Raw genomic sequence first — 13156 nt, forward strand, 5'->3', positions numbered from 1 at the left:
CGCTCATCACTACGTGTGAGCAAGCCTTGGTTAGATCTGAGTGTTTATCTAGAGGATTATTTTTTTCCTTTTTTTCTCTTTGCTGCTAATATTGACACTAATAATGTGTTTCTATTTTGAAAAGCTAATAAGCTGAATGCCGAAAACAGCAATTTACCGGAAGGAAAAGTGAAAATTCGACTAGAAAATGACGGAACTATACTGGACGTGGATGAGGATGACGTGGAAAAAGTAGGTTTTCTGTATACATGACACTTGTTCTAAGATAACAAGTTCCCTTTTTAGAAGTTTTTAAAAGTGATGGAAAATGATTGAAAAAATATGTAAATATTGAAAGGGTTGTCCACTACTCGGACAACCCCTCAGGATTCCCCATACTTCCTTGTTATGATTGAGTCACCGTAGGAGGCAAAAACAGAAATGCAAGCTAAGTCCTGAAAACCAGAGAGGTTGGCAGCTATCGGATTGCAGACCCCTGAACCTATCAACACAACTAGCAGTAGCCGTGGGGGGTTCCTACGATGCCCTAGACCCCTCGATCACAGCCGGAGGACTAGATAGCCTAAAGACAGAAAGGGAAATCTAAACTGCCCCAGAGCAGACCCCAAAGCAAAAGGCAGCCCCCCACATATAATGACGGTGAAGCAAGAAGAAAGAACACAACACAGACAGAAAGATAGACTGAGCAAAGACGGGGCCCAAGCTAACTAGATAGGAAAGGACAGGAAGGCTGCTGTCTGCAATCCGTGAAAAACCCTATGAAAATAAGAGCCAACAGACTGACAGTGAAAAAGGCCCTGAAGACGCTAGGCTTCAAAAAGACTATGTCAGTACTCAGGAATATTCTGAAGACAGAGCAACCGGCAAAAGGAGATTCAGCTCACCCCAGCAGGGAATGGCAGAATCCATAAAAGCAAGGCAAACAAAAACAAAATACAAATGCAAAAAGGCAAAGCAGAAAATTTAGCTTTAGAGGAGCAGGAATCAGACTGGTGTCCTAGAAGTCCACAGAGAAATCACCCGCAGGGCAGAAGGGCATCGGCAGCCTTATATCCAGTCAGTGACTCCACTCAGCCAGTAATCATCATTAGGCTCAGGTGCCTGATAATCAGGCTCATTACCTTCCTTTACCAGAATAGGGAGTTCACCAGACCTCAGTGACGAAGGGGAAAATCAACTCACAACACTTCCGCCTTGTAATATGACAACAATTTTACTCGCCTCCTGTGCTGGCTCAGTTCAGCAATAACCGTACTGGTTCTCCCAGGGATTGTATGGGTTTATGTCACGCGATCCCTGCGGCCAATCAACGCTGGCTTCACTGTTCTCTTCTATGGATGTAATTCATATCCGGAGGAGGTGAGAGATGCAGCTGCTTGCTCATTTCCTCCGGATGTCTTGACTTGCTGGAAGGAGGTGAGAGTGAAGTCACCGATGATTGACCACTTTGTGTGACCCTCGGGTTAATCAGTGCGGACACTATTAGAACAGTGCCTGCAAGTATAATGGTGCAGTCTCATTTTTTTAAATAAGCTAAGCCTATGTCAGCAATCATGATAATTGGGGAACTAAGCTGCACGGAACTGGAGAAAGTAGTTTCAAGACACCTCCAGAAATGACTTTCTTGGGCAAGCTAGTAAGATCAAGAAGCCCCATCCTATTTGCCAACATCACTTGTCTGGGAAGAGTTAGTGGACAATTTCTTCTTATTTGTATGCTGGCCTTTGGATTTAAAGCTATGGTACACTACTTTTACATTTATGGCCCATCCTTAGGACAGTTCATCAATGTCTGGATAGGTTGAGGTCCAACAACCCCTTCCGATCACCTGTTATTGGTGTTGGCGGCAGCTGGTAGTACCGTACGTATTTGTGGAGCTGGTCTTCTACTTGTAGTGGCTGCCGCAGGGTACTACATATCCGCCTCCTATTGATTTGAATAGGTGGCGGATGTGAAGTACCAAACCTCGGCAATTACCAGAAGATAGAGCAGCTTGGCAAGTAAGTACTACCTGCTGGCTGCTCCTGCCACTGATAAACAGCTGACCGGCAGGGGGTGCCGGGTGTCTGACCCCGGCTGGGCAGACATTGATGACTTATGCTTAGGATAATCCATCTATGTAAAAGTAGCGGACAACCTCTATAAAGGTAACCTGACAACAGATTCATTCTTCGTTATTTCAGCTGTGTATAATTTACTATGAAACGCTACTGTTTTCAAGAGAATATTTACTTTTAAAAGCTGGCCAGGAGACTATGCGAGACTGATGACTATTCCAGGAGTCTTCCTTTCTGGCTTCCCTTGAGTGACTGATCTCTACCTATACGCACATATAGATGGCTGAAATAACAGAGCTCGTATCTGATATATGCAGCCTGTGATTTGGGCAGAATGTAGCAGCTGTCGGGTTCTCTTTAATACTTGATGGCCACCAGATGAGCATTGTATGGCTGCAGCTTTACAGCTCAGGGCACTAGTTGTGACCTTGCCCTAATGAGCTAAAAAATTAGCATAAGGATTGACCATTGAGAAACAAGGTCTTCACTGTTTTTAAGGGTGCATCCAGTTCTCCATGTAGGTGTCTCTGCCTAGAACGTGGCTCCTTTCCAATTTTAGATCCCTACTGACCAAATCTCAAAAAAGGGGCTTTTGGCAAAGCATTTGGTTACGATTAGGGACGTTTTGCATGCCGGTCTTGAATACTTTGATGCATGGCATACATTTGTGATAGACTTTCTACCACTAAAGGTAAATGTACCGTAATTAATTTGTTGTGCTATGCCAGGAACTTCCCTCTAAGCTTTGCCTCCTTTTTTAAAAGTCTGCAAAAGCTGATGTAAAATTACCAACAAGTTTTATGTTAATTTTTTGGCACAGATCATTAGACCCTTAATTTTTTTTTTACATAATGCTGACTTGTGCCTAGCAAATTTTAAATCTCACCGGATGACATGTAACCCATGTACTTTTACACAGAAATGTTGGATTTTTCATTATTTACTCAATTGCAGTGCTTGTGATACTTTATTCTGCACTCTATACGTAATGTTACCTTGGCTTGAAAAAGTAATCGTCTTTCCTTAGATGACCTATAATAATCACTCACAGAAAAAGTGCATGTATGTGTATAAAAGTGCATGTGTATATATATATGTGTGTGTGTGTGTGTGTGTGTGTGTGTGTATGTATGTGTGTGTGTGTGTGTGTGTGTGTATATATATATATATATATATATATATATATATATATATATATATATATATATATATATATATATACACTGTATATAATAATAATGTGCGTGGTTTATAATATGTTAGAAAATTGAGCTAATTGGTGCTGATTGTCCAAGATTGAATCAGTAACACTCTGGGATATTTTGTACTGGATGATTTTTATGATGGCTCACTGAGTTTGATTTTTGCAAATCCCTTTATACAGGCGAACCCTCCGTCTCATGATCGGGTGGAAGACTTGGCATCACTAGTTTATCTGAACGAAGCCAGTGTGCTACACACACTGCGGCAAAGATTTGGTGGAAACTTGCTTCACACATTTGCAGGACCAGCCATGGTTATCATGAATCCTATGAGTTCTCCTTCCATATATTCTGAGAAGGTATGATGGCATATTACATTATTCAGTGATAAAATATATATATATATATATATATATATATATATATATATATATATATATATATATATATATATATATATATATATATATTTGTGTGTATATATATATATATATATGTGTGTATATGTTGTAGAGATTCCACTCGCTCAGGAGCCACGGGAGTCAATCATGAGGCACGTTCCTTTCAAAGTTCATAGGGTTTATTGCTCCCTAACCCATAAACCAGCACATAACACAAGGAAATAGCCTTTAGCTCAGGCAAAAGCAAGTATAAGTGTCCATTGTTTCAGGCTCAGTCCTCTGGAGCCTCAGCAAACACAGGAGGCTTATCCCTCCTCGCATACAGCCAATGTACACAGGCCTCACTGGGTCAGCAGCCTCAGCACGTGGTCTTCAGGAAGGTAGCACACCTTCCTCCACCTGGGCCTGCCGGGACCTTCCACATGGCCCAATCAGATCCATGCGCTCTCTCATGTGGCCAGACCTCAGGTACCTTATATGGTCCATAACCACACCCACAGTTGATCACATGGCTATGACCTCACTAAAGGTCCTATTACACACATCCACACACAGGCTTCCCTGACACATTGTAACAGAAACGTCAGCAGTACCTCTGCTGATCAATACTCGAGCCTGCATCTCAAGGCCATCTACCTTGAGACACATAATGGTCATTTAGGACCCTGCTCCTGTTACCACACTGGATGTGCATGTACACCCATCCTGGGGCACCCACACAGCGCCCTCTAGCGGACATAGTGGTCACTACACCACAATGTTTATATTATAATTTTTTACCATCTTTAGGTCTTTTGCTAATGTTTTATTAACAAGCCAGTAGTGGCATGTTGTATATTGGTGTGTCTGTATCAGACTGTCCCTTAGTTGTAGATTATATGATGTATGGCCATATGATTACTTTAATTACTGCAACCGGTGTGATGGAAGATCTCCATCTAGTGGAACAGTTAGAAAATGCAGCCATTAGTAATAAGAAAAGCAGAAAATCGGCTTGTAACATAGTAACATAGTTATTAAGGTTGAAGGGAGACTTTGAGTCCATCTAGTTCAACCCATATCCTATCCTAACTTGCCCTAACATGTTGATCCAGAGGAAGGCAAAAAAACCCCATGTGGCAACAGTAAGCTTCACATTGGGGAAAAAAATTCCTTCCCGACTCCACATACGGCAATCAGACTAGCTCCCTGGATCAACGCAATATTAAGGAAACTAGTGTATATACCCTCTAATATTATACTTTTCAAGAAAGGCATCCAGTCCCTTCTTAAATTTTTGTAGTGAATCACTCATTACAACATCATATGGCAGAGAGTTCCATAGTCTCACTGCTCTTACAGTAAAGAATCCGCATCTGTGAGTATGCTTAAACCTTCTTACCTCCAGACGAAGAGGATGCCCCCTTGTCCCCGTCACAGGTCTAAGAGTAAAAAGATCATTAGAAAGGTCTTTGTATTGTCCCCACATATATTTATACATTGTAATAAGATCACCCCTAAGCCTTCGATTCTCCAAACTAAATAACCCCAAGTGTAATAACCTGTCTTGGTATTGCAGACCCCCTAGTTCCCTAATAACCTTGGTCGCTCTTCTCTGCACCCGCTCCAGTTCAGCTATGTCTTTCTTATACACCGGAGACCAGAACTGTACACAGTATTCTAAGTGTGGTCGCACTAGTGACTTATATAGAGGTAAAATTATGTTCTCCTCATGAGCATCTATGCCTCTTTTAATGCATCCCATTATTTTATTTGCCTTTGCAGCAGCTACTTGACTCTGGCCACTAAATGTGAGTTTGTCGTCCACCCATACACCCAGGTCTTTTTCAGTGACTGTTTTGCCCAGTGTTTTACAATTAAGCACATAATTATACAACTTGTTCGTTCTACCCAAGTGCATGACCTTACATTTATCCCCATTAAAGCTCATTTGCCATTTATCAGCCCAAGCTTCTAGTTTACATAAATCCTCCTGTAATATAAAATTGTCCTCCTCTGTATTAATTACCCTGCAGAGTTTAGTGTCATCTGCAAATATTGAAATTCTACTCTCTATGCCCCCTACAAGGTCATTAATAAATGTTAAAAAGAAGCGGGCCCAAAACTGACCCCTGTGGTACCCCACTTCTAACCGTGACCCAGTCCGAGTGTGCTCCATTAATAACCACCCTTTGTTTCCTATCCCTGAGCCAGCTCTTAACCCACCTACACATATTTTCCCCTATCCCCATTGTTCTCATTTTATGTATCAACCTTTTGTGTGGCACCGTATCAAAAGCTTTTGAAAAGTCCATGTACACCACATCCACTGCATTCCCTTGGTCCAGTCCGGAACTTACCTCTTCATAAAAGCTTATCAGATTAGTCTGACAGGAACGGTCTCTTGTAAACCCATGTTGATATTGGGTCATAAGGTTATTCTTCTCCAGATACTCCAGTATAGTATCTCTTAGAAAACCCTCCAGGATTTTACCCACAGTTGAGGTTAAACTTACTGGCCTATAATTTCCAAGTTCAGTTTTTGTCCCCTTTTTGAATATTGGCACCACATTTGCTATACGCCAGTCCTGTGGTACAGACCCTGTTATTATGGAATCTTTAAAGATTAAAAATAATGGTCTATCTATGACTGTGCTTAATTCCTGCAGTACTCGTGGGTGTATCCCATCCGGGCCCGGGGATTTGTCAATTTTAGTGATTTGTAGATGCCGCCGTACTTCCTGCTGGGTTAAGCAGGTGACATTTAATGGAGAATTTTTATCCCTGATCATGTTATCTGTCATGGGATTTTCTTGTGTAAATACTGTTGAAAAAAAGTCATTTAGCATATTGGCTTTTTCCTCATCCTCATCCACCATTTCACCCAGACTATTTTTAAGGGGACCAACACTATCATTTTTTAGTTTCTTACTATTTATGTAGTTAAAGAATATTTTGGGATTATTTTTACTTTCTCTAGCAATGAGTCTCTCTGTCTCAATCTTTGCTGTCTTGATTTGCTTTTTACAGAATTTATTTAATCTTCTGTATTTATTTAATGCCTCATCACTACCTACTTGCTTTAATTCTCTAAATGCTTTATTTTTATCTCTTATTGTGCCCCTTACAGCTCTATTTAGCCATAGTGGTTTCCTCCTATTTCTCGCATGTTTATTCCCATACGGTATATATTGTGCACAGGTCCTATTCAGGATGCTAATAAACGTCTCCCATTTTCTTTGTGTATTTTTATGTCTCAGGATATCGTCCCAGTTAATTACACCAAGATCATCTCTCATCCGTTGGAAATTTGCCTTCCTGAAGTTTAGTGTCCTTGTAACCCCTCTACTACACATCTTATTAAAGGATACATGAAAACTTATTAATTTGTGATCACTATTACCCAAGTGACCCTCAACCCTTACATTTGATATGCGGTCTGGCCTGTTGGTTAATATTAGGTCTAGCAGTGCCCCCCCTCTTGTTGGGTCCTGAACCAGTTGTGAAAGGTAATTGTCTCTCATCGTTGTCAGAAACCTATTACCTTTGCTGGAACTGCAGGTTTCGGTTCCCCAATGTATTTCAGGGTAGTTGAAGTCCCCCATAATAATGACTTCTCCTTGAGTCGCTGCTTCATCTATTTGCTTTATGAGGATATTCTCTGTAGCTTCCATTATTTTTTGGAGATTTATAACAAACCCCTATCAGTAATTTATTATTTTTCCCCCCTCCCCTTATCTCTACCCACAGGGACTCTACATTTTCATTAGATTCATATATATTATCACGAAGGATGGGTTTTAAGGATGATTTTACATATAAACACACGCCTCCCCCTCGCTTATTTGTACGGTCATTTCTGAACAGACTATAGTCCTGTAAATTAACAGCCCAGTCATGGCTCTCATCCAGCCATGTCTCAGATATCCCCACCATGTCATAATTATGTTCCAACAACATTAACTCCAGTTCCTCCATTTTGTTGGCGAGACTTCTGGCATTAGTATACATGCACTTTATGTATCTCTCTGTACCTCTATTCTTTCTTAAATTATTAACTGTTCTAACCCCACCCCCCATGCCACCCCCAATGTCATTATTTGTGCCCAGGTCTCTATCTGCACTGTCTTCCCCTCCTATAAAAGGAATACCCTCCCCCCCGTCCCTAGTTTAAACACTCCTCCAACCTTCTAGCCATTTTCTCCCCCAGCACAGCTGCACCCTCCCCATTGAGGTGCAGCCCGTCCCTAGCGTAGAACCTGTAGCCAACTGAGAAGTCGGCCCAGTTCTGCAGGATTCATTATAATGGGATCTTATGTTTTTTATTTTATTTTTTCTCCTTCGCCTCATTGGGGGACACAGATACTGTGGGTGTATGCTTCTGCCGCTAGGAGGCTGACACTAAGTGAAAAAGAGAGGTTAGCTCCTCCTCCGTCGTATACACCCTCGCCCCTATTGCGGGCGGAACTCAGTTTTTTGCTTAGTGTCCATGGAGGCACACATGTCTGGTTTTGCTCCAGACTTTTTGTTTTTTTCCATGAAGATGAGACCGGGGCGACAGACCCTATTTGAAAGGGTCCGATCTCCCCAAACCATCATCGGGTGAGCACGTGTTGAGTATCGTCTCCGCGTATCCTCTCCCGCACCGTGGGACATATCTGGGCCGTTTTCCCCAGACCTTTTTTTTTTTTTTTTTTTAAATTTTATTTTTACCGTCTATGAAGATGAGACAGGGGCAACGGATCCTATTGAAAGGGTCCGATTTCCCCAAACCATCAACGGATGGCCACGTGCGAGTGTGCCTTCACGTATCCTCTCCCGCGACGTGGGACACAATGCCGGACTTAGCCCTGACCACCCCTAGGTATTGAAACCATGGGCTGTACAGAGGCACAAGACTAGTCTGTGCGGCCCCCACTGCTCCACCAATGCTTAGACTGTGGTGCTGCAAGGCGACGGGCGGTCCCTCTCCTCACCCCCTGAAGTGGTTAGATGGAGCTAGGGTGCCTGCACCGTCGTATTTTGTAAAGGCCCCCTCAAATACCTGAGCTGGGAAGCTGAAGAGGATCGTCAGTGAGGAGAGTGCCTGGGAGGGCTCCTGCGGCGAAGATCCGGAGCCCTTAGCTGTCAGATGCCAATGGCCATGTCTGGCTGAGCGTGGCTGCAGAGCGGTGCGGAGAAGTCCGCGCCAGTAAGTAGCGTCATTTTTTGTGGCTCCGTGGAGTTCACGCCCCCCCGTCCCCCCCGACGTCGCGGGCAGGGGATAAATTGAGGCCGAAGCTAGGCCACGACCGGAAGTACCGCCCCTGGACTGGTACATATGTTGGCGGTCCGCCCCACAGCTGGTGGCGCGCGATTTTTTTGTGCGGAGGCGTCCAGGAACGGTGGGGGGGTCACAGGACTGGGGTAAGTGCTGCCCGGGAGACAGAGGGAAAGCGAGGCGCTACCTCCTTCCCCCCAACCCCAGCAGCGGACAGATACAGCCTGTCCGAAGATGCAGCATGCATCTCTGGTCGGGCTGCATGTCCGCGGGCGCAGAGCAAGCGATTATGCAAAGCCTGCGACTCCAAACGCGCCCGGAACCCGACGACTAACAGAACCTCAGTGTCCGTCCTCCCCGGCGACCGCGACCAATGTGCCAAGCCCCCCAGAGTGGGCCCTATCACTGTCACAGCTCATGCAATTGAGTCCCTTCAGGCCCCAGATAGGGGCAGGGACAGTGGCTCGCCGGCCTTAGAGGGAACCTCCACCTCACAAGAGCCTTTCGCCTGCAGTGGCCGCTGTCACTCCAGGCAGACCCGAAGGAAACGAATCCACGCGGTGTCGTCCAGACCATCCGGTGCCTTGGCATCCGTAAGTTCTGCTTCTCGCTCCCCGTCACCAGTGGTTGATCGCGAGCAGACCTCAGAATTCGACTCAGTCGAGCCCCTTGACCTGGATACTCCAGTGTCACGTGAAACAGTGGACAGCTTCAAAAAAGCCGTCAATCAGACCTTGGGGAGTGAGGATGATCCCGCAGCGGCTACGGGGCATAAGGCGGCGTTTAAGCGAGTGAAGCGGACGCACATAATTTTTTTTTTTTTTTCCTCTCACCCTGAGTTTGAGAACATAGTGCAGCAACACAGGGAACGACCAGACAGGCGTTCTTGGGTCAAAAGGCACTCGAAGCAAGGTATCCATTTTCTCCGGACCTCCGTAAAAAATGGACGGAATCTCCGACGGTGGATCCACCGGTGTCGCGCCTAGCCGCTATAACCCTGTTATCCGGGCCTAGCGTTTCCTCTATTAAGGATCCCACGGATCGCCTCATAGAGAGCTTAGTGTGCTCTGTATATGAGGCGTCAGGATCAGTGCTCTCTCCCTCGTTCGCAGCAACTGGGGTAGCCAAGGCCTTGATCTCACAGTCAGAATCATTAAACAGGGTCGCGCAGGAGCAAGAGCTACCTGCAGAAAGATCGGAAATCGCGAGTCAGATCGCGATGGCCGGAGATTATGTAGTCAAGGCGTCTTTGGATATGGCCAATTGCTTGGCACTTGCTGCCGCTAACGAAATTGCTATCAGAAGAGCTCTATTGTTAAGGACATGGCATGGCCATGGAATCTTGAAGTTTTGATAAACTTATCTCCGATTCCACAGGAGGAAAGAGCGGTTTTCTCCCTCAACAAAAGGTCAAACCGCCTTTTTACCCTTCGCCACGACAGCACCCACTGGAGGTATCGGATCCGCCCCACTTGGAACAGGAAACCCTACAGGAAGATAAAAAGGGGCGGTCCGCCTTTCCTCCTCAGTTTTGGTTTCTTGTTCCCAGAGAACCTCAGGATTGATCCTTCAGGAAGACATACCTGGGCCATATGCACGCCGCCTGCGCGGTGTCCATGAGAACGGCAGGGGCTGCGGTCTGGAAGCGGCGTCGGGGGAGACTCCGTTAGACTGCTCCCCCCTCATCTGATGGCTAGAGGTGATGACCGGGTCCGGGAATGGCCGCCCGTTCTCACCTAGGGGCGCGCCAGGTGGCACCAAGCACGCAGGAGCCACCACTGCGGGTAAGTGCGCCAGTGGCGCGAAGAAGAGAAGGGAAAAAAAAAAAAAAAAAAAAAGGATCTATTTAAACAAGCACCGCAGCTTAGCGGCAGGAAGCCATGTCATCCCCAGCGGAAGTACACGCTCCAGCAGGCGACTCTGCGGGGGGCAGCTCCTCCAGGGACCGCGCCACCAGGACAGACACCGCCCACAGGAGCGAGGCGGGAGAGTCAAGACCTAGGACAGGATCTCAGCCATCTGATCCGGTAATAAAAAGCTTCACTGGGTGAGTGTGCAATATATATACTTTGCCTATTAAGCTGACCTCTCCCCCCCCCCCCCCCCCCCCTCCTTTCGCCATGTCTCCCCTCTTCCAGGCGAAGAAAAAAGAGAAATCCAAACATAAAGAATGCGCTTTATGCGCTGAGCCTCTCCCTGACTCCTACCCCAAAAAGCTCTGTAAGCAATGCACCATAGAGACTAGACAAGGGTCGGCAGTGTCTTCAAAGGACATTCGGGCCATAATTAGGGAGGAAATACAGGCTATCACCCGTGCCAGTACTCCCTCAGGGACTAGGAGCAAAAAACAGGTGACACTCCGAGTCAGAGGAAGAACAGGGGATAATCTCTGATTCTTCACTCGCATCATCGTCATCATCATCATCAGACATTGAGGGACGATCTTGTTTTCCCCTGGATAGTGAGGATAACCTAGTCAAATCCGTGCGGAACACTATGGGGTGTGAGGAGACAAGGGGCGCCCAAACCGCACAAGAAATAATGTTTGCGGGGTTGGCGGAAAAGAAAAGAGCGTTTCCAGTAATACCGGCAGTTAAGGCCCTAATAAAGAGAGAGTGGGAAAAACACGATCAAAGAAGTTTTCTCCCATCGGCCTCAAAGAGAAAGTATCCATTTAGCGATGACGAGCTATTAAAATGGATCAAAGTTCCAAAGGTTGATGCCGTTGTAGCCTCTACCTCGAAGCAGTCTACTATTCCAGAAGAGGTTGCAGGCTTATTGGCAGACCCGCTAGACCGTAAAGCGGAGTCATCATTAAAAAGGTCTTGGGAGTCCACCACAGGCATTTTTAAGCCAGCAGTAGTCAGCACATGCACCGCCAGGTCTATGCTCATGTGGTTGGACCAATTGGATCAACAAATCGAGCAGAAGGTGTCTAGGGAAAAACTATGGGCCGCTATTCCATTAATTAGAGGGGCGGCAGCCTTCATGGCCGATGCATCAGCAGACACTCTGCGGCTGGCAGCGACATCAGCTGGTCTTGTAAACAACGCCAGGCGGGCACTATGGATGAAGAGCTGGAAGGGGGACGCGCAGTGAAAATCTAAGATTTGCGCAACCCCGTCCGAGGGTGAGTTTCTCTTTGGGAAAGCCCTAGATGACATACTTGCCAAAGCGAAAGAAAGGAAGAAGGCCTTCCCTGATTCTTCTATCCCTTTCTACAGGAGAACCTTTAAAAGGCGACCGTTTGGAAGGAGACAAGTGGATAGATCAAATATATGGCCCACAAAGGAAGAAAAGCAATAAGGTAGCATGTTTAGAGGTTCAACATTCAGAAAGGAAAATAAATACAAAAAAATCAGTCCTCCCAGTAGGGGGTAGAGTAAAATTTTTTTCTTCAAAATGGGAACAAATAACTTCGAGTCCATGGATCCTAAGTTTAATTAAAGACGGAATGAAAATAGAATTCCTTCAAATCCCTTATGATTTCTTTATCATAACCCACCTTAACTCAATAGTACAACAAAAGGCCCTCAAGTAGAAATTCAGAGCCTACTATCCAAGGGGGTTTTAGCAGAAGTCCCAGAGGGACAAGAGGGTAGAGGGTTCTGCTCTCCTTTATTTTTAATTTCCAAACCAGATGATACGTTTAGGACAATTATAAATTTGAGGAAGCTTAATACGTTTATAAAAAATTATAAGTTTAAGATGGAATCAATCAGATCCACCATAAAACTTCTCTTTCCAAACTGTGTAATGGCGGGGATTGACTTGAAGGATGCTTACTATCATCTTCCTATTCATGATAGATACCAAAGGTACCTAAGGGTCGCGGTGGTATTCGAAGTCAAGATCCGTCATTTTCAGTATACGGCTATGCCTTTCGGCCTCTCTACGGCGCCAAGAATCTTCACCAAAGTGATGGCAGAGGTGATGACCTATCTTCGTCAGAAAGACACTCTAATCGTGCATTATCTGGATGACTTCTTAATTATCGGGAACTCGGTAACCCAGTGTACCAGACGTGTGGCTGACGCGGTCTCATCTTTGCAGGATCTAGGCTGGATCATCAACTTCCAGAAGTCCTGACTCGTTCCGCATTCCCTTCAGATGTTCTTAGGGTTCCAGTTAGACTTCACAACCCAGAGATGTCTACTCCCTCAGGTAAAAATTACACTCACAAAAGAGAAGGTGGAGGCAGCCATAAGTAGACCACGTATGTCTGAGAGGGGCAATGTCGCTATTGGGGTCACTCAT

General features: G+C 45.3%; 1 protein-coding gene across 4 annotated transcripts in view; it reads left to right on the top strand.

Annotated features, from left to right (window-relative positions):
• Positions 1-13156, top strand: part of MYO18A (myosin XVIIIA) — a 410894-nt gene that overhangs the window by 147804 nt on the left and 249934 nt on the right. For all 4 annotated transcript variants that reach the window (XM_073565477.1, XM_073565478.1, XM_073565479.1 and 1 more), the window contains 2 exons: positions 125-231; positions 3442-3618. In XM_073565477.1, coding sequence (XP_073421578.1) covers positions 125-231; positions 3442-3618 — 284 coding nt within the window. The remainder of the gene's footprint in view (positions 1-124; positions 232-3441; positions 3619-13156) is intronic.

This window comes from Dendrobates tinctorius, unplaced genomic scaffold (genome assembly GCF_039654945.1).
Source record: "Dendrobates tinctorius isolate UK_male_01 unplaced genomic scaffold, ASM3965494v1 ptg000016l, whole genome shotgun sequence".
In the NCBI taxonomy this organism is placed as follows: domain Eukaryota; kingdom Metazoa; phylum Chordata; class Amphibia; order Anura; family Dendrobatidae; genus Dendrobates; species Dendrobates tinctorius.